Genomic DNA, 23,142 nt, shown 5'->3' on the forward strand with positions numbered 1-23,142 from the left:
TTCTGGAGAGGGAGCATCACACACTCCGGGGAAATTCTGGTGGCACCAAGGGCAGCAGGGAGTCTTTAAGAGCACTCTGGTGACAGCTGGTGCCGGGCTTTTTCTCACTAGTTAGTTATCCTCAGGACCAAGGAGTCTGGGGAGAGGGGCGTGCTCTTGGGGGCCACTGGCTTAATTCCCTCTCCTATTGCCCAGAGCATCTTCTACCTGCTAATGGTTCTATATGACATGAGGCCCAATGGTAGGTGTGATAAGCCCTCAGGCGGAGATGTTCCCTGGAAGTTTGAGGTCGAGAGTTCAAAAATAACTAGGATGGGCTCCTTGACTCTGATAACTCCAGCCTGCTGATCTGCCAGAGACGGACATGTTAACAGCTAACTTGAATCTAACATGAATACGGTCTGAAAGAGATGTAAAGAGGGGGCCAGGGAAGCACAGAGGAGTGAGTGACTAAACCTGAGTGACTAAACCTATGTCGTAGCAGAAGTGACATTTGAGAGCTAAGTCTCAAAAAGTGAATGAAGAGAAGCTCAATAGATGGAGAAGGAAAAGTCCTTTCAGACTTCTCTGCCTTGTGGTTCTTCTTTCGGGGAAGTACCCTCCCCCACTTCACAGTAATCATGCACAGTCCATGAGACTCAGATGAAGCTAACTGTGTTTTCCTTACCTCGTAGTGGTACACAATCCGCTGAGCGACTGGGGATAGGTAGAGTGGCCAGGCCAATCTGAGAACTCTCTAGGAGTATTATGTATGCTATGGGAAAGCCACTCCCTCTTTCTGTGTAGTTTTTGGGGTAAAGATGACCACTGAGGGCTGTGAGCAGCTGACACACTACCAAATGGAAAGGGTCTGGCTGAGATCAAAGCTGGGCCAAGGCAAACAGAAAGGTAAGATGGAAGGACACAGTGTCCTAGGTCCCCTGAACTTCCGGGTTATGTCAACCAGTAAATTCTCTTTTTCATTTAAGCAAGAAGGCTCTCATAAATAGGCAGAGAAACAGCCATTTGCAAAGGATGAAATCATGAGAAGCTGGGGTGTCCCTGAGGGTGGTGGAAGGACCTGTGGAGCAGAGCTGAAGATGTATGAGTGAGCAGAGGCTGGGAAGGTGGGCTGCAGCAGGTGTGGAAGGGACTTGTGTTCCCTGAGGATGAGTCATTAAGATCGTAAGAGTGACAGATGCCAGCAGATGTGTGTTTGGAATGTAACTCTGGTGTCAGCGTGGAGAAGTGCCTGAACCAACAGAGACTGGACCCTGGAGTCCAGGGAGTGAGCCCTTAGAACAGGCTAGTGGAGAGATGACAAGGCCTCTGGGGCTCAGAGAGCCTGGCAAACAAGAGGAGGAATGGAGAAATACCTAGGGATGAGGAGACAAAGCTCAGTGACTGGATGTAACAGAGGCAGTGGAGGGGTCAGGACAGCAGGCTCTGAATTCAGGCACACCAGATCTGCATCCTGTCTGTTCTACCTAATAGCTGTGAGATGGGATCTTATTTAAACTCTTTAAGCTTCAGCTTCTGAACCTGTAAAGTGGGAATGATGATCGTATACACTTGATGGAGCTATCAGAGGATTGAATGAACTAAGGTACGTAAAAGCGCTTAGCACAGTGCTTGGCAAAAAGTTACACAGTAAATGAGAGCTGTTGTGTGGAAGGTGATTTAAGGCTGACCCTTAAACCTCTAGCTTGAGAATCTGGAAAAATGCAGAGGACCATGATCAGGATAGGAAATGCTGAAGGAGGATAGGTTTTATGGGTAGGGAGAATACAAATTTGTTTTCGACGTGTTGAGGCTGATGTGCCTGTATAACCCGGGGGTGGAAGTGTCCAGCAAGCAGGGGCACCTCGGAACTCAAGGTGTGGTGGACACTACCAATGGAGAGCCACTGAAGCAATGGCAGACAGGAGATGGCTGAGGACAGACTCGACACTGTATGAGCTACAAGGCAGAAGGAGTAGCCAAGGAGGAGTCAGGGAGCTGTTAGGAGGCAGAAGATGTGAAGAGGGAACTATTTTATTGTGGATAAGCTGTTAGAGAACAGGATCCATCTCTGGGGACTGTGGGAATTCTTGTTTCTTCAGTGGGGAAAATGAGATTTGAAACCCAAGACCACTTGACTTGCTAAGGGATCTCTGGCTCCACCTACAGGGCTGTCCTGGAGGGGCCCAATGTGGCCCTCAGGTGGCTTGCTGCCCTTACCTCCAGGTATTGATTAGCCAGGCGTAGTGTGCGATCAGTGATGTTAAATATGTCCCTCCAGTCGAAGTTGTCCATGTCATCAGCCTGGCCCTCTCGTGGACCCCTATAGAGGAAGTTCAGTATGGCTTCGGCAGTAATACCTTCTTCACCAAGCTGCCTATTCCAAGAGGCTTTTACTGTTGGGTTCTCCAGGGTGTCCTTAGGAAGAAGCAATACAGTTACAGCATTTAGAATTCCACAGGATCTTTGGTCTTGTTTTTAGGTCATTTCTAATTTTTAACAAATGGGATAGACTTTAAGGCTCCCTAAAAATCTAGTGGGTTTTCTTCCATCATAAGGCATATCTATCTATATCCCATTTCCCCCCAATACATAGGTCTCTACAACAGAGGGGAGACATGTATGTGGGGATGAGGCAGAGGGGCAGGGAAATGGTATACAGGAAGCTTTCTTTTTCTTAAGGATTTTCTTTGGTTCCCTTTTAGTTATCCCTGCTATGCAGGACTCTTATCTCCTGGTTTTGTGAAACTGAAAATGAGACCAGAGAGACACACTCAACCACCTTTTGCAGTTACAGAGCTGGCCCCTTGGGGAGATGCCCCTTTGAATCTGAGGCCCTCAAGTGAATTCATAACAGCAAGAAACCTCAGGAGGTCACTGGTCTAATGGCGGTTTTCACATTTCCCCAGAGTTTCAGAAACCTATATCCCACTCAACGTCAGTGATTCCACAAGATGACAGCTTCCAAAACTGGTGCTTATTATATTTTGATCTAACTCCAGGGGTGATTAACCCTCTATTGGGCAAAGGAAGCAAATGGAACTTTCCTGGCCTTTCTCCTCCCCCCGCCTCCCGACCTCTAATGCCATCCGTACTCTGATCATGGTCATCTGCATGCTCTTGTCAAAGAAGTACCAGATCTGGGGCCCTATTTCTTCCCAAGCTTTGACCAACTTCCTGAAACGCTCCAGCTCTTCAAATGTCGAGTTGGCCTAAAACCAGACAGAGACAGCAAAAGAATGGAGAAAAAGTGAGAGAGAATCTTGGTTGTACCTTTCCTGTCACAAACCCTCAATATTTAGGAAAGGCTTTTCAAGGAAGTCTCTTTCTCAGTTGATTGATATTTCCCAGAACAATCAGCTATTTCCCACCCTCCCAGATTGACAGAATCTTATTTCTTAGTATCTCAGAGGTACTCATAATATTGATGATGTTATTGTCTCAGAACCTCATTAAAGCTGGATTTGGACTCCCTGTGAGCAAATGCTCTTCCTCCCTTCCTCCCTATCTTTGTCTGTTCCGGGTAGCCAGGCTTCAGAAAACTGTGAACTCTTCCCTTAGGGATAGAATTCAGGCAGTGAGGAAGAAAATCTCATTGCAGGCTGCATAGAGAGGGGAGGGCCAGGCAGGGGCATTGGTGCAAAGCCTTCCAATGATGTCTGTGGATGGGGGAGGAACCAAGAGTCCACTTAGCAAAAAGCAAACATGAGGCTCACCACCAGGAGGGCACAGTAAAAGATATAGACACACACACACACACACACTCATTCACAGATACACGCACATGCATGCACACACACTCTCATTCTACTGGGTAGCCAGAGGAGAAGGCAGAAGGGACAAGACCAGCTGGGACCTTACGTTCTTCAGTATCCTGCGTGTTGCGGGGGAATCCGGAGTAAAGAGGATTTTTCCCATCAGCAAAGGCTTTGCTGCCCTCCAGGCTATTTTGGTTAGAGGGTTTGACTCCAGGCTCTGGATCAATGCATTACAAAAGGTTGCTGTCAGGAGAGAAGGGACAGATTTTATAGAAACTCCCCGATGCTCAGAGCTAAACACAGTCATTAGTGTGTTCAAATCACATGTCTCATTCAACTGTATGCTGGAGGATTTGACAAATAACCTAAATTAATAGGCTGTACCCCCACCAATAACAAGCTCATCATTAGTAAGTAAAAATGCCACAGTGCATCTCAATAAAGGCCTCATCAGAGAAACAAAGGATGGGGCTTGCCCTGTGTTTTTTTTTCTGCTTTAGAGGAAGGTTGAGAAGCCTGCTTATGATTATTGCAAGGAACAGAGGCCATTCTCAGATGAAAGGGACCGAGAGGCCAAACAAGGCCTCCCCTTGCAATCTCAGCTTTAGTCTCAATAATTTCCTTTCAATTAGCTGCTTAACTTCTCTGTTGTGTGTGGCTGTCTTAGGGCCCAGCTGCTTTTGGTGTGTGCCTTGCTGCTTCTTTTCAATTTTTAACTAGAGGGTTGCCCAGCTGCATTTCGTCCACACCCCACCCTCCTTCACCCCACAGGAGCCAAAAAAAATAGTGAAAGGTGGGAAAGATAACTTGCCAGCAACTTGCCATTTGGAACATAATTCAGTACTACACACACGGATTTTCACTATATTGTGTTTGTAAAAACATCCCACAGTCATGTTTACTCTCCAGAGCCCTTCTGACCCCAGCTCTGCTTGCAACTCTGGGTTGCCTCCTCATTTATCTTTCTCTTCCTCTAGAACGTAACCCTAGTTCAATCAGATCAGTGGGAAATGTCCCCTCCGTTCCCGTTCCAAGTGGGTCTCAGTTCTTTCCATGGCTCACTTCCAGAATTCTTTATGAGCACTGCCCACTTCCTACTTGGGGAAATGGACTCTCTGGAAGGAGAAGCCTCTTTGCCCAAGGCCCCTCAACAAGACCAAGGGAAAATCAACCCCAGGATTAATTTCACCTGGAAGTGTTAACCCATCAGCTTAACCAACATCAGAAGTCAATTTATATGCAGGACTTGGAAAACTTACTTGTTCTTTTGTCATAAGAATAGATAGGATCTTTCCTTGTGGAGTCAATCCCCAGGAAGGCTTTATAGTTATTGTCTTCGTACCAGTTGAAGGAGAACACCCGAGAGCCTCCTCCCTCTGGGTAGCCACACAAGAGGTCAGACAGGGTGCCCATCAGCTGTGTGAAGGTCTCTGGACCGCCAGTCTGCACGAGTGGCCTGGTCACCCACAGCAAGTCTTGAACACTTGGTCGGTGGATGAACTATGGCAAGGCAAAGGCTTCAGGTTATGCTAAGGTAGTCAGAGTCACAATCCACTGTGAAGGCAAAGCTCCAAAGTTTGGGGAGACCCTTGCATAGGCATTTGATTTCCACGTTTAAAAGAAAACATATATATGCTTAGCAATCCTTAATCCAGCTGTGAAATAAAATCTACTGCCATCCACTCAGGGCCTAGGAGGAAACTAGGATGAGCCTTAAAGAAAATAAAAGAGTTAACCTCCAAAGTATTTCAATATTATTTCTCTTTTCCAGTCCATTTAGTTTGAATTCCTTGGGAATGTGTCCTTGGGGAAACATAGAGAATATTTCTCTACCAGTCAGTTCTTAGGTTCTGTTATTCCACCAAGATAGAGCTACTGGAAAACTGGGAAATAAAACAGAGGAGTAGCTCTGTCCTAGAAAGGCAAAGTCAGGGCAAATTTCTTTGGCCAAATAGTTTAGAATTTAGCTTTCTATATTTGGAAAATTATCTTCTTATTATCTTAGCTTTACCAAATGTGAACTCTTCCATTTCCCTGAAATGTGTGGTTTGTGGTTTCTTTTAGTGTTTGTGTGTGTGTATGTGTATGTATGTTTTAAGATCTAAGCAAATATAGAACAGATGAAGTCTCCATTCTTGGGAAAACTATTTTTTAATTCTTCACCAAACTAAGAAGAGGCTGGTGGTCATCTCTCCTTATTGGTACCGGTGGCACCCAGTGGCGTCGTTTTTTGAAGCTAGATCTAAAATGCTGAGAACTAAGTTGAGGGCTGCCAGAGTTGCCAGGGTCTCAGTTCCCATAATACCATTTGACTTTAAAGGAAAATACAAAATAAAAATCATGCTGCTTTTATTCCCAAAACACACTTGGTTACTTATTCTCAAAGGCACTTGGGGATTTAAAAAACCATTAGGATTCAAACAGGTGAGACTGAAAACAGTTCTCCACTGCAATAAGTGATGTTTACTGGTCATCTCCTCTCTGTCCACATGCCAACACTTGCTCTCTGAAACTGCTGAGCGCCATGTAGAATCCACATATTGAGTCATGCCTATAATCACAGTCTAGGCTTCAATAATAAAGATGGAATCTCAAACTGCTTCAACAACAGTAAGTCTTATGACAGTCTTGTAAGGGGTTATTACCATTATTATGTTGCTCATTTAATCAAAGCGCTCCGAGATGAAGGGGCTGTTCCAGAGTCAAATAGTCTAGTATTAGTTAACTGGGCCATCTGCTTCAACCCAGTCACGAATGCTAGACTTGCTATCCAGACAGGCAAGAAACCTTCTGCAACTCCCACATGGAATTAAGAGCTTTAATATGCTTTGGAGATTTAAAAAAAAATTCTCTATCAACTTCAACCCTATTATACTGATATGAATTTTTTAAATGCTTATGAAGAAAAGAATGTTAAACACAGACTCCCCCTGCAGCAGGTGGCCATCAGTACAATGGGCCCTTCTCTAAATTTCCCTGCACGGCACTCTGCCCAGGCTAAGCTTAGTTTTATGAGGACAGATTCTAACCATGTAGTTTTCCAGGTTGGCAAAGCCCAAGTCAGCTGAGAACACTGGAGGGGAAAAAAAGTTTGGGGAAAATTATATTTCCCCTTTTGCCTCTCTTTCATAATACTCATTACACTTGAAGATAATTGTTCATTTCACATCTCTCTTCCCTGTTGGACTATACATTTCACAAGGCAGTGACCATATCTGTCTCTTCATCATTATGATCCCAGCACCTCTCATCTGTTGAGTGGAGAATCATTTTATATATGGTCAAAGGCTCGGCATTTGATTAAAATGTGTGCATCTTTTACAAAACAACACAAAAAAGTCACTATCTTTGTGATGAAATGAGTATGTAATATGTATGTAAGACACTTAGTGCCTGTAAGCACTGTGTAAGTGTATGTGATTACTATTAATGGTATAGATTTATGTGGATTTTAAGAACATAAATAGAATATTGGATCACATCAGAAAGAGTGGAAAGACTTAGATTCAGCTGTCAGTCCACTGATAATCTGCTACACCAGACAGAGTGTTATTTCTTTCTAGGTGTGAAATTAGACAAGCAGTTCCTTTCTTACTGCCTCCAACCAAGGAGCACAGATAATTAAGGATATGAACAGGTATTTTGAAATTGCTAGATGGAAAGATCAAATGTATTTCTCCTTGAACAGGTCTGAGGTACAATTAAATTATTTGACATAATAAGTGTGATAAAATGGTGGAAAGATATAATGAAATTATATTACTATCATCAAGCCACTTACTTCTTGAAATCTTGGCGACATATCAGATAATATTTTTCCCCAGGATCTCAGATTGATACCTTGGGAACTTCTGTCCAGGAGTTTGGGAAGCTGTAATTGATAGGAACAAATATTTTTTAAAATATAGTATATATATGTAGTTCTACATGTATACACAGGTGCTATCTGATCTCCTGTATGCTTGAAAAACATTTCCTCCCTTCTTTTTGATCACGGAACCTCTTCTGAAAGATTGCTTTCAGAAACAAGCTTCTTTCGTCTAATCGAGAAAATCAAAGGTTCTTATTCTCAGCCCTGCTGAGCTAAGCAATCACAAATAGTTTCATGGTGACATTAAATACACCAAAGTGATTCTGATTGCTGGTTTAGCAACACCAGACAAGGCTCCTGGAGGAAGGAAGACAGAGCACAGCTGCTGGGGTGTAAAGGAAGGCCACGTGCAGAGGGTGCCCACCTGTTCACCTCAGGCTTCCTTGTCATTGTTGTCCCTTTATGTCCTTTACAGACAGGTTGTGTCTCTTCCTCTGTTCAGCACCACTCTTATGGAAGATTCGGCCAACTCCAGAACCTTTCTTTTTAAAGCTGCGCCTGGCAGCCTTAAAGAGAGGGAAGTTCCCTTGAAGATTCTCTAAGTGACGCCAGTGTTCTGGTGACCCCAGGCCCACGTGGCGACACAGAGCTGTTTGTGCGTTTTCCACTGTGGTGGGGAACGTGGAAGTTCACAAGCTTGCTGGCTCCAAGTCCCAGAGCCTGAGGTGAACACCTTGTTTTCTGGAAATCAAGTTCAAGTCCTGAATGAATAACTTCATTCTTTATAGTTTCAAAAATGATTGAATCACCGAGTCTCTGTTTTTTAGGACTGGATTCTAACTTTTACAATGGTGATTTTCAAACTCAAGTGTGCATCTTGAGTAGGCCTGGAGGGGAATCTTCATTTTAACAAGCTCAACATATAATTCTGATTCATGCATTTATGGACCACAAGCCACAAGCCTTGCCTTTTTATTTGCCAGTGTGGCTCTCCTAAATGATGGGTGTACTGATCCAGCTGTGGCAGAGCAGAGAAGCAGGTGGAGGTAGGCTTTGAGCAGCCCAGCCTCCTATTTCTAGCTGTGGTCCTGCTCCACTCTCTCCTGGCTGTAGGTGAAGGAGCCCTCGTATTCTCTCTGACTCTGAACTGAAGAATAAGTGTACGTACACTCTTGGAGCATCAACATTTCAGGCTTACTTTCTAACTGTAATATGAAAGGCTTTGTTACATATGAGAGCTACAAAGCAGACAGGTAGAGAATTTTCTAGAGGAAGAAGCAGCAAAGCCACCACTGAAACTATACCCCTGAGAAGAGTCTTCTCTCCTTAACCTTAACACTGGGCCTAGGCTTTGGTCTTGCCATGACTACTTTTCAAACTCCTCGAAAATAGCTTCAGCGTATGTTGGGCAAAGCGCTTTCATTGCCGAGAAGTACAGGCAGGAAGGGAGGAAGCCAACAGGTAAAAATGTGTGCCAATGGCAAGATATCACTCAGTCCTGTTGACTCTCCCTCCTAGCTATTTCCAATAAGATCTGTCACAGATGAAAGGGGATCTAAGATACACATCAATTAAAATGCCATTGTGGACCTTATTTTTTAAAATTTTTGATCTGAACAAACCAGCTGTAACGATCAGAGGGAAAGTGAACATAACTGGGTATTAGGTAATATTGAGGAATTAATGTTAATTTTGTCGGGTGTGATCATAGCACTGTGGTTTTGTGAAAACAAGTAAGTTTTTATGTTAGAGATACATAGGGAAATATGTGAGGATGAAATGTTGTCTGTGGTTTGCTTTAAAAGACTTCAGGGAAAAAAAGGAACAGAAGAAACAGGAATAGCCAAATGTTGATAATAGTCGAACATGGGTGATGGGTACATGGGGGTTCATTATATTATTCTCTCTACTTTTATAGTTATTTCTAAAACAAAATTTTCAAAAAGTTTTTTTGCATGCATAAATAAATGGATAAATGAACAAATGAACGAATAAGTCAATATTCTCTCCTTTCTTTTTTCCTTCCTCACTAGACTGCCTTTGCTCAGGCTCTCCTTGCTTCTGTCTCAGAACATTTTATCAGAACAGCCTTCTTCCTGTCCCCTTGCCCCTAGTCTCCTTCCTTCCAATGTACCCTCCACACTATAGCCTGAGTTACCCAACAGGCCAATCCAATCATGTCACTTCTCCTGCACAAAGATCCTCCATGGCTCCCTACTGCCTCCAGGAAAGAAGGTCAATACCCATGCTGGACACACCTGGACTCTCGTGAGCTGGTACTTGGCTCCCTCTCCAGCCTTCTCTCTTGCTTCTCTTCCAGCATCCAGACTTCATTCTACATTCCCTAACGTGTTGGTCCCTTTCTCATGCCTCCTGGCTCTGCACATTGTTCCCCCTCCCCACCTTCTCTGCCTGGTAAAATTTTCTTCATCCTTCAAGTCTCATTCCTGATACCACTATCTATGTGAAAGACAGCGTCCCCATGGTAGAGTTAGATGATACTTCTTTTTCTATGCTTCTTTGCTTGCCCTTGCCCTGTTATGTTCTTTTACGGTGTCCTCTTTATTTCCTTCCTTGGACTCTTCACCACTGGTAATTATTCTACTGTTTATATGTTATCTGTCTCTCTTATTAGATTCTAAGCTCCATATAGACAGGAACTGTGTCTGTGTGCTAGGCACATAGTAGACATTCAGGCACATATTGAATACGATGAATGAATGAATACTTACATTATAGCAAGAAGCAGATTGACTACAAGTATTTCTATGCATGATACTCCATGAAATGGTATGCTCATTAAGGGCAGTGTATTAGTTAGGGTTCCCCAGAGAAACAGATCCAATAGGAGGTATATAAATAGGAAGAGATTTATTATAAGAAATTGGTTCATGCAATTATAGAAGCTGGCATATCCCAAGATCTGCAGGGTGAGTTGGCAGGCTGGAGACACACAAAGAGTTGGTGTTTCAGTTTGAGTCCAAAGGCAGAAAAAAACATCAGTGTCCCATATCAAAGCCAGTAAGGCAGGAAGAATTCTCTCTTACTTGCGGGAGGGTCTTCCCTCCTCCACCCCTTATTCCCACAATTCTTGGAAGAACAGTTCACATTCAGTGATTCATTTCCTCACCAACACTTCCCAGTCTTCCACCCGCATCATCCTACTAAGATGCTTTCACTAGAATTCCCAGTTTTAAAGTCTAATGGATGCTTTTGGTTCTGGTCTTTTCAGACCTCTCTGCTCTTGACACTTTTGGTCATGTTCTTTACCTTCATGACACTCATCTCACCTGGTTTTCTCTGTTCCCTCCCTGCCTTTCCCACAAGCTCTTCAGCCTCCACTTTCCCCTTATATGCTGAGATTCTCGACCTCCATACCCTCGCTCTTCTCATTCTGTACACTCTCTCTGGGTTTTTTCATTCCCTCTCTCATTTAATCTGCTACCTTTTTGTTGATGACTTCTAAATCTGCATCTCCATCCCTCAATTGTCTGTTGGACATTTGCATAACTCCAACCTGTCCTAAACTGATCACATCGTCTTCTCCCAAACCAGCTTCTGTTCCTAGATGCCCTTCCTCAATTGGTGGCACTGCCTCCTGCCCACTCACCAGAGCTGGAAGCCTGAGAGTCATCACTGATGCTTCCCCATTCCCATCCCATTGTCAAAATCCCCAGCCTGGTGATTTAGGAGCTGGTGTTGGGTCTGAGTTTGGAGCAGAATGAGCCTTCAGATTGCAGAGAGGGGAGCAAAGAGATATCTGAAAGACCACCTTAGGAAGAAGCTGGAATCAAGGAATGGAGTCTAAAGAAGCTGTGCAGAGAAAAACAACCAGGGTCCTAGACAATGGGAGATACCTAGAGGGACTAGAAACCCAGAGGCACAGAAAATAAGCAACTGTCACACTCATGTGTCCAGAGAGATTGGACAGCAATCAATCAGTCACAGCTCCTATCTCTTTTAATTACTTTCTCTTCTTTGTGAGTTTGTTGTCTGTTTTCCTCACTTGACTGTGGGCTGGAGATTATCCATGCCTATGTTTTGCCTAAGTGGACATCTTCTTTCCATCCCCTCTCGTTCATCTCCATAGGCTCTAGGCACACTCTGGCCTTAAAATTCCATCCTGCCTCAAATTCAACACATTAAAAGCACCTGTGTCTCTATCTATAGCTATATGTGCCTATATCTATATGTTGATATAGACAGGTAGTTAGATAGATAGATAGATAATTTTTTAAGGTTCTTAATTTTGCTTTTGAAATTATTTGACCTTGACTAACTCGTTAAATGAATGATCTGGTACAATTTCTCAGCAATCATTGCAAATACTTAGGAATGTTTGTAAAGGGAGAAAACCTGAACTATAAAACAGTTTTTTTAATTTAAAATTTCATGAATATTAAATTTAACCAAAAAGTTGAATAATATTACCTTTCTTAAACATTCAATTTAATGTTTATTAATTTTAATTCTAAAGCTTTTTCTTTGTATTTCAGAGCCATAATTTTTAATTTTCAATTCTTAAACATTCTTGTAGGCCTCTGCAAACCCTTTTGCCCTTAGATACTATGCCTACCATTTTAGGGCCTAATAGATAAGACAGCTAACCTCCCCCATTCCACCCCATCCTCACCCTACCCCTACTGGCCATAGTCAACTCATGTGAAATCACCTCACCTTCTCCAGAAAGCCTTCTTTCCCCCACCGTCATGCTCTTCCTGCCCTCCTTCTCCATGGGGTAGATGTCCCTCCTAGCTGCTCCTATAATCTTCAGTGCATTTATTTATCACTTTTATATTGGTTTGCTATTATTTTTTAAGATATTTGTCTTTCTACTACACTGTAAACTCATTAAGCATAAGAATAGGCTTTATTTTGTTTTTATATCTTCAGGGTATGGTACACAGTAAATGCTCCACAAATATGTGTTGTATTAATTAATGAGAAAATAAATATACTCCAGTGGAAAAGAGACGGAATCTATTGTGATTTTACATTTCATGAGAGATGTTTTTACAAGGTATGATGGTGACTTACAGGAAGGGGGTGGTCAATTCCACCTGGGGACGGGGAAGGTGACACTTGGCTAATGTTTGAAAGAAGACAAGGTGATGATCATGAGGATGAGGGCAGTACTTGTGGACAGAACGGGAGGACCAGGAATTCCAGGTGGAGGGAGGAATGTAAGGAGAGATGGCAAGAGAGACTGGAGAGACAGCCAGATAAGAACAAGACCAGAAATTTGGGGAAGAGGGAACAGGAGGAACAACTGCTTGAGATGCATCTGTGTGTCTGGTTAACATTTTCTTTTTCAGTCTTGTTGATAATTTAATAATATTCATTATACAAATATTTACTGAGTTCCAGCTGTGTGCCAGGTACCATAGCTGCAATGCCTTTCCTAGCTCTTTCCAGTGGAGATGGTAAATAATGAAGGTCTTACACTCACACTTTCATTTTAGATACCACCTACATCTCAGAACAGTGCCCGTCCCCCCAGGGAACACTTCATACGTATGTGGTCATGAATTGTCTGACTGATGTTGCCATAAATTATAAAATAACTTTCCCAGGGCTCCCTCTCCCGTTATCTATTCAAATTCTCATGGACTGTTCCTGCCAAAAGAACCGGAAGGGACTGTAAATTTATTTGAATGGAAATGTGAAACCATTTCTGGAAAAAAGGTCACAGACCAAAATGGCAAGTATCATCACTCACCCACACGCACACACACACACACACATACACACACCACTGCTTCCTATGCCAAATAAGTTCTCTTAATTTCCCAAACAACAGGTAACCCTTCCATGTCACGACTGGCCTCAGCACTGCCAACCCAAGTTCAAGGTCTGATTAGACCTTGTAAGGAAGGAAGACTGGATATACAAATAGGGCTCTTGAAAAGGTATGTCTCTATCATCTCCCATCAACTATGGTTGATTTGAGGGGTCCCTGGGCCTTGATCCAGTACTTAAGAAATGGATACAAGGTCCTAGCCAGTAGCCAAGAAGATTCTGGCTACATGAGATCTCTGGGTTCCCAAGGGACAAGATACATGTCTGTCCTTTGGGACTGTGTAATATTTTTTCTTAAGGCAGAATAAGGCCTATTAGCTACTAAAAAAGTCTTGTTTGAGCAATTCTTGCTGATGCTTTGGATCCAATGGGTTAATCAAACAGATGTCACTCTGCCAGCACACAAAAGGAATGTTTTATGAGTTGAAATTTTTGTTTTACTTTCTCTGATTCAAAGAAGGCCATCTGGAAAACAGTATTGATTTCTAAGTTGAGGATCTATCTAACACAAGGGTAAATAGGTAGCCTTGGGTTAAAAGTGTCTTTATAGGGATAATGTGGCCTCTGGGAGCTGGTGGAAGGCTCTGGAGTAAGGGATGAGCTGCTGCCTTTGAAGCACCCAGACAGAGGTGAAGAACAGATGAAACGGTGGACAGACAGTGAGGGGCCCACTGCGTTTAATTGTGGGCCGCTACAGGAAATCCAGATTTATCCGGTAGGGAAGTTGTTGCTAAGCAACTGGAGGAATGTAGATTTGAAGCATGTTTGCTGCAACCTGACAGTTGTGAAGCATCAGATGAAAAGAGAGGAAGCCGGCTTCAGTGGTGAGGGGGCAACCAGGAGGGGACACCCTGAGTACCAGGAAATGCGTCATGAGTGGAGAATTCAGACTAAATCACTCAGAGCAGGGGGGAAATGCCAAACTGTCTCTACCGGGAGAGGTCACAGAGACATGCTGTTTCCCAGGACTGGAGGGGGCAGAGAGTCTGAACGAGAGGGTGGGCTCTTGAACAGACAAGTTATGGGACTTTTTTTGGCTCAACAGAAACTGGCCCTTTTTCTCTCTGAGGTGACTTCAGTCTTGGTATTTGTGGTTGATGAAAGCAAAATTGGTTTTGGAATCTATGGGAAGTCAAAAGACGACCCCATGAGATAGACCTCTTCCTAGTCTGAGGGTCAGAGGAAGGAGAATGTCCCACCTAAGTGTTTGAGGAGGATGCTTTTGGAGTGGAGCAATGGAGGCGGGGCACAGTGGGGGCTTCCACAAAGCAGCTGCATTCTAGTTTTTGTAAGAGTAAAAATGCTTTTTGTTTCAAAGCACTTTTCCAACTCTTCTCTAATGTGAATTTCACCACTGGATCCCATGAGATACATGGAATAGGTTTCGCTATCTCAATTTTACAGATGGAGAGGCTGAGTTCCTTTTAAATGACAGCAAGAAAGGAGCCAGTGCAGATCCAGGACCCAGTCCCTGACCACCAGGAGACCTCTGTGGGCCCCAGCTGGCTGCCCACCCTCTGGTCCTCTCACTACTGGGTCCTGTGCTCAGGGGAGAAGGTGATTACTTCATAAGGAGAGTTAAGGAAGAATCTGTGGCTATATTGAGAGCCTTTAGGAAAGGACATATATTAACGGTAAGTAGGAAAGAAATTTTAATGCAAAAGCCCTTAACTTGGGGTCTGACTTCAGAGGCTCCAAGAGCCCCACCCCCTGTGTGTCTGTGTGAACTTACATTTCTCTAGGGAAAAGGTTTAGAGCTGTTGTCAGGTTCTCAAAGGCAGTTCTAATCCATAAAAAGATTAATAACTACTGTTCTGGAGAGATAAGAAATGTCAGAGGCCAAAATCCTTCTTTAAACCAGTTTACCTTGGAGAAAACCGGATGCCTAACATGTTGGTGCTCAATCCACAGCTACTGAATAAAGGCCAGAACCCCAGGACCCATTATCCTAAAAGCAGTCTTTTGTAGGGGCCTGTTTGTGTTCTAAGCGACTTTAGTTTTGACCTCTCAGTCTTTTTTTCTTTTTAAATTCATAAAACAGCATCTGATCTGGCATGAAAATAAGCCCTAGCCTATTCATGCCTGGAGTCTAAAAGAAACCAAGGCAGGCCAATGGCAGTCAAGCCCATGGGCCTAATATATATTTAATGTACATTAATGTTCCTCTCTTCTATTTCCTTTTTATTTCTTCCTTATCAAAATCAGTTCGCCAAAATTTTGAAATATAATAGACACATAATTTTGTAGATGTAGGAAGAACAAATATTAATGCTGTAAATCAACTATACTTGCTGTGGCTTAATAATTTTCAAAAAACAAAAAAATCCTATTTGCTGACTTGGTTTTGCTTTCGCTCAGCAGCCCTGCTGCACCTCCCTCCACACTGCTGGCACTGGACACCACTCCTTTCTCCTCTTCCCTCCCTAAACCCCCCACACAGAAATGGGAGAAAGTTGACAGTCCAAAGATTCAAAAATCGGAAGGGAGCGAGATCATGAAATTAAGTCCTTAATGGGACCTCATGGTAAAATCCTGGAGACATGGGGCCTTTCCAGAGAATTTTGACGCAGCAATATCACCTGAAAACTGAAACGCATAGTTGAAATTTAACAAACTGCAACGAATGATCCAAGAGAGCAGAAACCATGGCCAGCTCACACTGGGCAGGGGCACTCCACCCACATTTATTCCCAATGATTCAGGAATTTAGGGAGCAGAAGCCAAGAACAAAGCGGGACATTGAAGAGAGCATGTAGCAAGCACCCCCAAGACCGGCCTTCCTTCTGCGGAACTCAATGTTCAGTCACAAAGACACGGGGAAAATGAAGTCAGAAAAGTAAAAACCTTGACTGAGCAGCAGTTGACGGAAAGGAAAGAAAGCTGAATCATGTCACACTGGAAGCAACTGCAAAGGGGAAAACCATGGGCCCAAATGCCGGGGAGGCCAAATTTCCTCAATCAACATCCATCGAGAAGGGGGAAGGGAGGGAACGCAGATTTCCCAGCAATGTGGCAGGTCTTGGCACCTCCTCAGTTCCCCGCCGAACTTCCACAAATAAACATGCAGAGCCGAAGGGACAGATTCGCTTCTCAGCAAGATTTCAAAGCTGTGCACCAGAGTCGGAGAGAAAACAGGAAGGAGCACAGAGGGAGAAGGGGGAGGAGGGGGAGAAGGGGGAGGGACACGCACGCCTTGGGCCAAATCAGATGGGAAATGGCCCAACCCCTCACCCGAAACTGACACACCATTTTTTATGAGGTGTGAAACGTTTCAGGTAGTGTTGGCAGCCACCGTACCTTGGACCGAGGTCTGAGCTGTGGGGTTTCAAGCTGGGGGTGTTAAGCCCAAAAAGGCCACAGGTGAAGACAAGCTCTTTCAAACTGTCTCAACCCAGGTGAAACCAAGAGGGGCTAAACCTCCTTGGAGAAAATCCAGCCAGCTGGCTGCTGTTTTCATCCCAGCCCACCTAGGTCACTGGCCATCCAGTGCGTGTGCGTGTGCATGTGCAGGCACGCAGGCGCGAGCGCACATATGGGGATGGGTGGGGTGGAGTAAGGCGAGGGTACTGCATTTGGATTATTTGAGGATGACAACACTCACTTCTGATCTCCAAGGGGCTGAGGAAAAACACAGCTGGCCCCAGTTGGTGCTGAGTCCCCAACGCCCCTCTCTGAGTCTCTTGGCTCCACGGTCTGGTTTGGAGGTTACACTTCCACCCACATGCCCAGGTCCTGACACGACAGAGGCAGGAGCCGTGTGGTGGTTTGCTGAGATGGCCCCTCTCTCTTTGTTAGTGAGCACCAACTTGGCATTTACTAAAACCTTATTTATACGCTGGTGTACGTGTGCGTGAGAAACAGCCCAGGAGACCAGAAGGCACAGCATTCCTGGCGCTGGACCTAAGCATGGCTGCTCGCCAACCAGCTGCAACAACAGACTCGTCCCAGAGAGGCCCCTGCCCCTGCCTCCCGCCTGGCTCATGCCCCTCTGAGAAGGTCGGGGAGGTTCTGCCCTGAGCCTTTCTGTGTCTGCCTCAGGGCTATTTTACTAAAAACACAATAGGATGGGTACAGGAGGAAAAATCCCATCTTACTGCCTGCAATTCCTTTTAGGTTTCCTTCTTAGTAATTAAAAATATTAATTAATGTTTAGTCACTCAGTCCATTTGTCAGCTGGAAAAGCACATTTCAAGGGCACCACATAGGGTGTTTGTCCTCTTTGCTTGGGGCCGATGTGTCCTGTCTTGGTTAGGTCTTCCCACACAGAGACAAGCAGGAACAAAAAGATGGTAGGTAGGGGCAACACTATCTCCTGGGTAAGCCTGTCTCCTGCCAGAACTTGCTCCTCTTGGCAGTCTCTGGGGTCGCTCACCGGCTTCGTTAAGAGGACAGCAGGGAGGATGCATCCGCATAGCATCCTGGTCTTAGGGGTGATCAAATGAAAGTACTTTGAAGCCTTAGGTGCATTTGGGTACTACTATTATTATTGGGCTTGGTCTACAGAAAATGAGACTGTAAATCAAACTCCTGTGTTGTAGGTCAGTGATTCTCAACCCTGGCTGGACGTTAGAATGATCTGGGAAGCTTTTAAAAAGGCCAAAGGCAACTAATCAGAATCTATGGGATGAGGTGGGGGGCACTTGTAGTTTTTCAAAGCTCCCCAGGTGACCCAGTGTGCAACCAGGCCTGGGTACCACTGCTCTAGGGGCCAAATGTCCTAAGCCTCAGTGCTGTGACATGGCCTGTTTGTCTGTCTCAGGGTAACTGGGAATTTAGTGAGGGCATGAAAGCCATGTTTGGGCCCTTGGGCTCAGAACAGTGCCTGGCCCAATTCAGGTTTGAGTGCATGGACACGGGTGAGTACCTAGGGTCCATCTCGGGTTGGTGAGGGTGACTGGCCAAAATTCTCCTCTGGTTTCTGAACTCTAACACTTGCCAGAGCAGTATGTAAGGGCAGCAGGAAAGACAGTCGAGTCTTTCTTATCTGATAAATAAACATCCTGAAGCCAGTAGCCTGAGTTATGGGTTCAGACCCTAATGAAAAGTTTTGCCCACGTTCCCCTTTCTCCTGCTATTATCCAGGCTGTCCTCATGCCCCAAAGGTACACGTACTATACCAGTGGCCAAGGTGCTACAAAACAGATGCATGACGCTGCCCGTTTTCTAGTGACCAGAGGATTGCACTATCCCAGGCACCCAGGGAAGCTTCCACAGCTCTGCAAACGCAGGCACTGGGCTCCCACTGTGCTGGGGGGGTGGGGTTCAGCCGCTCAGAATAAGGATTTTTATCACCTACTCACTCTCCTGTCTGATTCTGAAAACAAGCTAAGAAGTGTGTCTAAAATCAGGTTCCTCATGGAACTTCGGACAGAGAAGTTTGAACTGCATGGCTTTTTAATCTCCCTGCAGAGACCTTCTCTGGGGCCCTTGGCTCTCAGGGCTGGTGGCATCCATAGATCTGACCCCTCTTACGCATTCTGGAGGCCCCCCGATGAGCTGGGGAAATTATGGAGTAACATTCCAAGGAAAAGTCACACTGAAAGGGATGAAGTGTGAACCCTGCCAGAAACTGTGGGGTCTTGTTTTATTTTGTTTTGTTTTTAAAAGCCTTCACCTTGCTTTTGAAGACAAGGCTAGAGCAAGTTTTCTGGGACTTGAGAGAGCAAATGTAAAAAGACAAAACACAAATTCCTCTGCCATGTTCTCCGTGATTGACACTCTCTGAAACATAGTTCCAGAAATTAAAACGTAGGCAAAAGATAAAACACAATTCAATGCTAGAAAATTCTAATTCTAATTTGGAGTGTTTCTTAAAGCGTGGCCTATGATGACCTCCATCAGAATCACCTAAGGTAACAGGGCAGATTCTGGCCCAGCCCAGGTCTCCTGAATCAGTCTCTGGGGGTGGGAATGTGGAACTTGCATCTTTTACCAGCTTCCTTGATGATTTTCCTACACTCTGAAGTATGAGAACCAATGCTCGATGCCTCCTTTATATAATTCCCTCTCATCTTACCCTTCTAGCAAAAGAGAAGATACGACTGGATCCCAAGAAGTCTGTCTGGGATGCAGTTCTGAACAGTGTTGAGCTAGATCAGGCTTTCCAAATTTCTGGAAATTTTCTATGATATTTTCTCTTGTTTTTTTTGTTGTTGTTTTTTTAATCCAGAAACAGTAAACTTTGGGGTCAAGAGCAGGCCCAGAGAAGGGAATGTGAAGCTCTCATTTACTGAAATTTATTAAATGCTTTGCATATATTTTTAATGTATCTTTTCTACCACTCTATAAAGTATTATATTTGTTTTGTAGATGAGTGATGGGGCCAGGAAAGGTTAACAATTTTTCCATGATCATCTAGCTCCTCCTTTCCACACTGCCAGAGGTGGTGAAGAGGGCTTATTCCACATTTAGGGGGGACCCAGACCTGCCACAGCACATATCTAATGGTGATCCTAATGGTGACTCCTAGATGTCTGGGCCACGGCTCTGGAAATACTATCAGTTGATTCCTGGGCCTTTGGAGCCTGTCTTGTCTTGTCTTGAACAAGGAATGTCTGGAACACCAGGTTCGCGCCTTCCCTGACTGTCAATTTGTGAGTCCCCGATGGCCTGCAACCAGGACCTACTGCCTCCAGGAATTACCCCCCAAGGGGCGGGCAGCTGGATACCTCCCTTACCACATGGAAGAGCTTGAAGAAGTCCACGTTGGTGTACAGGGTGTCTTCCATCCATTGTAGGGTGCCCTGGGAGAGGGAGCACAACGCATCACGCACTGTCTGCACCGCACGGCGCCGGGGGAAGATTAGGAAGCGCTCCAGGAGGGCCTCACTGCAGGCGATGTCCTTCAGCACTAGGTCTGGGACTCCATGAGCAAACTGCAGAAAGGAAAAGCAACACTGGAAACCTCCCTGTAGTAGAGGAAGACTGGCCCGCCCAAAGATGTCCATGTCCTAACCCACAGAAACTGTGAATACGTTATGTGGCACGGCAAGGGGAATTAAGCTTGCAGATGAAATTAAAGTTGTTAATCAGCTGACTTTAAAATAAGGAGGTTACTTTGGATTATCTGGGTGAGCCTAATGTAATAACAAGGGTCCTTTAAATGTGGAAGAGGGAAGCAGAAGAAACAATGTCTGCCTTGAAGATGAAGGGAGGCCACCAGCCGAGGAAAGTAGACAGCATCTAGAAGCTAGAAAAGGCAAGAAAATGAATTTTCCTCTACTTCCCTCAGTAAGGAGCACAGCACTGCTGGCTCCTTGACTTTTAGATTCTGACCTCTAGAACCATAAAATAATAAATTTGTATTGTTTTAAGCCACTAAGTTTGTGGTAATTGGTTATAGCAGCCATAGAAAATGAATATATTCCAAGGCCTCATTTTAGCAGAGAGAGTCTACAATTTAAGCCATCCCTTCTTAGCACATGATGCTAAGGTACCATCAGGACCTAGTTCCTGAAGCTGAGGTGGGGGACTGACTAGAATGCATTTGGAGTGATGGTGAATGACCACCCCTGCCTTCCTGTCTCACCAGATTTAACAAATAAAAATACTGCATGCCCAGTTAAATTTGAATTTCAGATAAACAGTGAACAATTTTTGGTACAAGTATGTCCCAAACAGAGTCCAAATGGGACATCCTCATGCTGAAAACCTATTTGTTGTTTATCTAAAATTCAAATTTAACCAGGCACCTGTATTTTATCTGACGATGCTAACCCCTGGAGCTCCCACATCCGAAAGCTCCTGTGGAGCACAATCCCCATGATGGCCTCCAGAGGCCAAGGAGGCCTCAACCCTGGCCAGGACCCTTGTCCACCCAGCACAGTAACTGGCCTCCTGGAGTCCTGGACTCCCAGTAGTGGACAAAACCCTAAATACCATAAATAGAACAGGTTCATGAACTTCCCTGGCCTCCACAGTCCCATGCCTTCTACACAATCCTCTGGGCTGGAGAATGGAGCAGGTGGGTCTCTGTTACCCGCTGTATGGAAACTGTCCAGACCACACACAGAAGCCCAGTCCCCAAATGAAGCCCAGGTCACAGCTGGTGCTGTGGACTCTGTGAATCTCAGGGGCCTGTAACTGGGTGCATATTCCAACAGAGCCTTCCTGTTTTGTCCATACTTTACTTCTCATCTCCAGGCAAAACCTCACTCCAACTCTATTCCCAGAGTCTAAAACATTTTGAGGTGGAGGGAATTAATGAGCTCATTAGAATCCAAACCTCTAATATTCCAGAGGAGAGAAGTGATGGAAAAGGGGTTAGGTGACTCGAGAAGGTTACACAACAGGCAAGGGAGAAAGCTGGGACACCATGAAAATGTAACTCATTCATTCAATGTTCATTCACTGCGTTCCCATTCTGCAGGGTCTAGGAGAGTTACTGGGGACACAGCGAGAATAAGATGAATTTTCTGCCCTCCCAAAAACTAGCTAGGCTAGTTTCCAGGCTGGCTGGAAATGCAGGCACTTAAACAGCAGGAGGTGCTAGGCTGAACGTCGTGAAACCGGAGCGCAGAAGAGGGAGTGTTGAGAATTGCTAGTAGAAGTAGCTGGTATTTATTGAGTGTTTATTATGTGCCATGCACTATTCTAATTGTTTCATGGATATTACTTCTTTTAACCCCCACAACCACCGTATATGGTAGGTACTTTTATTATCTCCATTTTAGCAATGAGGAAACAGATTGCTTATTAACTTGCAGTGAACCTTGTGACCTTGCTGAGATTTGAACACACAGCTTGTGCTTAACCATTACCCATTAGCTCTTTGTTGATTAGGGAAGGTGGGGGCAGGACAAAGAAGGGAGGGTTTATGAACTGTTTCACTGAGGAGGCAACACTTGAGCTGGGCCTGGAAGAATGTTAAGGAGGTTCCAGGGCTGGGGGTGAGAGGTGTGATGAGGGATGGACCAGAGAACCGTATTACTTTAGTTGCCTAATAATTCCCTCGATGGGGAGAGACCGAGTGATGCTATTCCGTTTGGAGCTGTGCTCAGACACTAGGCAGAGGGATATCCAGTCCTAATGGTAAAGAACTAAATTCCATGTATAATGAGGATGATCGGTTAGAGAGCTGCAAGCCCCATGTAGCTGTTTAAACTTAAAATAATTAAAATTAAATAACATTTAAAAATTCAGTTCCTCGGCTGCACTAGCCCCATCTCAAGTGCCCACCAGCCACATGTGGCTAGTGGTTACCCTATAGACAGCACAGAGAGAGCACTACTGTCATGGAGGAAAATTCCCATGGACAGTTCTGTCAAGGAGACCGAGATAGAGACCAGGAGGAAGGCACACAAGGCAGTCGGGCTAAGAAGCAGGGTGGGCACGGAGGCATGGAGGGAGCTGGGTCCACATGACCGGCCTCCGGAGCGCAGGAGCTGGGTTCCTTCCTAAGCTCTGAGTTTTGCTGATCAGGGAAGCATCAGCTAATCAGAAACTGCAACACTAAATAAAGGCACACCCCAATGGCCCGGGCCCTGTCTTCTCCCCACGTGAAAGGCCTCAGCCCTAATGCCAGCAGCACAGCAACTAGAAACCCAAATGTCACGTAGGTGAGGAACTGGAAAGAAATTTCCCCTAAATTCCTGCCCTTATCTCCATCTCCCTTTTATTACCAACTGGAAGTCATCACAGGCATTTCCAGGACTTGAGTTTTATGAGCTGAAGAGAAAGCAAAGGGGAAAGTGAGCAAGTGATGCTGCCCACCCCCCGCCCCCAGATTGGGATGGGAGGGGAGTCAAGCAGGGCCGGGCAGCCAGGCCTGACCCCAAGGGCCGCCCCAGGAGCACA

The 23,142-nt window shown here is 44.9% G+C and overlaps 1 protein-coding gene across 1 annotated transcript in view; it reads right to left on the reverse strand.

The window, feature by feature from the left end:
• The window catches only part of ABCA4 (ATP binding cassette subfamily A member 4), a gene marked incomplete at both ends in the record, with an annotated part of 128,000 nt that overhangs the window by 85,099 nt on the left and 19,759 nt on the right, over nucleotides 1-23,142 (reverse strand). The window contains 6 exons of the mRNA XM_079721379.1: nucleotides 2,200-2,397; nucleotides 3,075-3,191; nucleotides 3,841-3,980; nucleotides 4,997-5,237; nucleotides 7,519-7,608; nucleotides 20,025-20,222. Of these exons, the coding sequence (XP_079577505.1) occupies nucleotides 2,200-2,397; nucleotides 3,075-3,191; nucleotides 3,841-3,980; nucleotides 4,997-5,237; nucleotides 7,519-7,608; nucleotides 20,025-20,222 (984 nt within the window). The remainder of the gene's footprint in view (nucleotides 1-2,199; nucleotides 2,398-3,074; nucleotides 3,192-3,840; nucleotides 3,981-4,996; nucleotides 5,238-7,518; nucleotides 7,609-20,024; nucleotides 20,223-23,142) is intronic.

The sequence above is a fragment of the Hyperoodon ampullatus genome (assembly GCF_949752795.1).
Source record: "Hyperoodon ampullatus genome assembly, chromosome: 2".
Classification (NCBI taxonomy): domain Eukaryota; kingdom Metazoa; phylum Chordata; class Mammalia; order Artiodactyla; family Ziphiidae; genus Hyperoodon; species Hyperoodon ampullatus.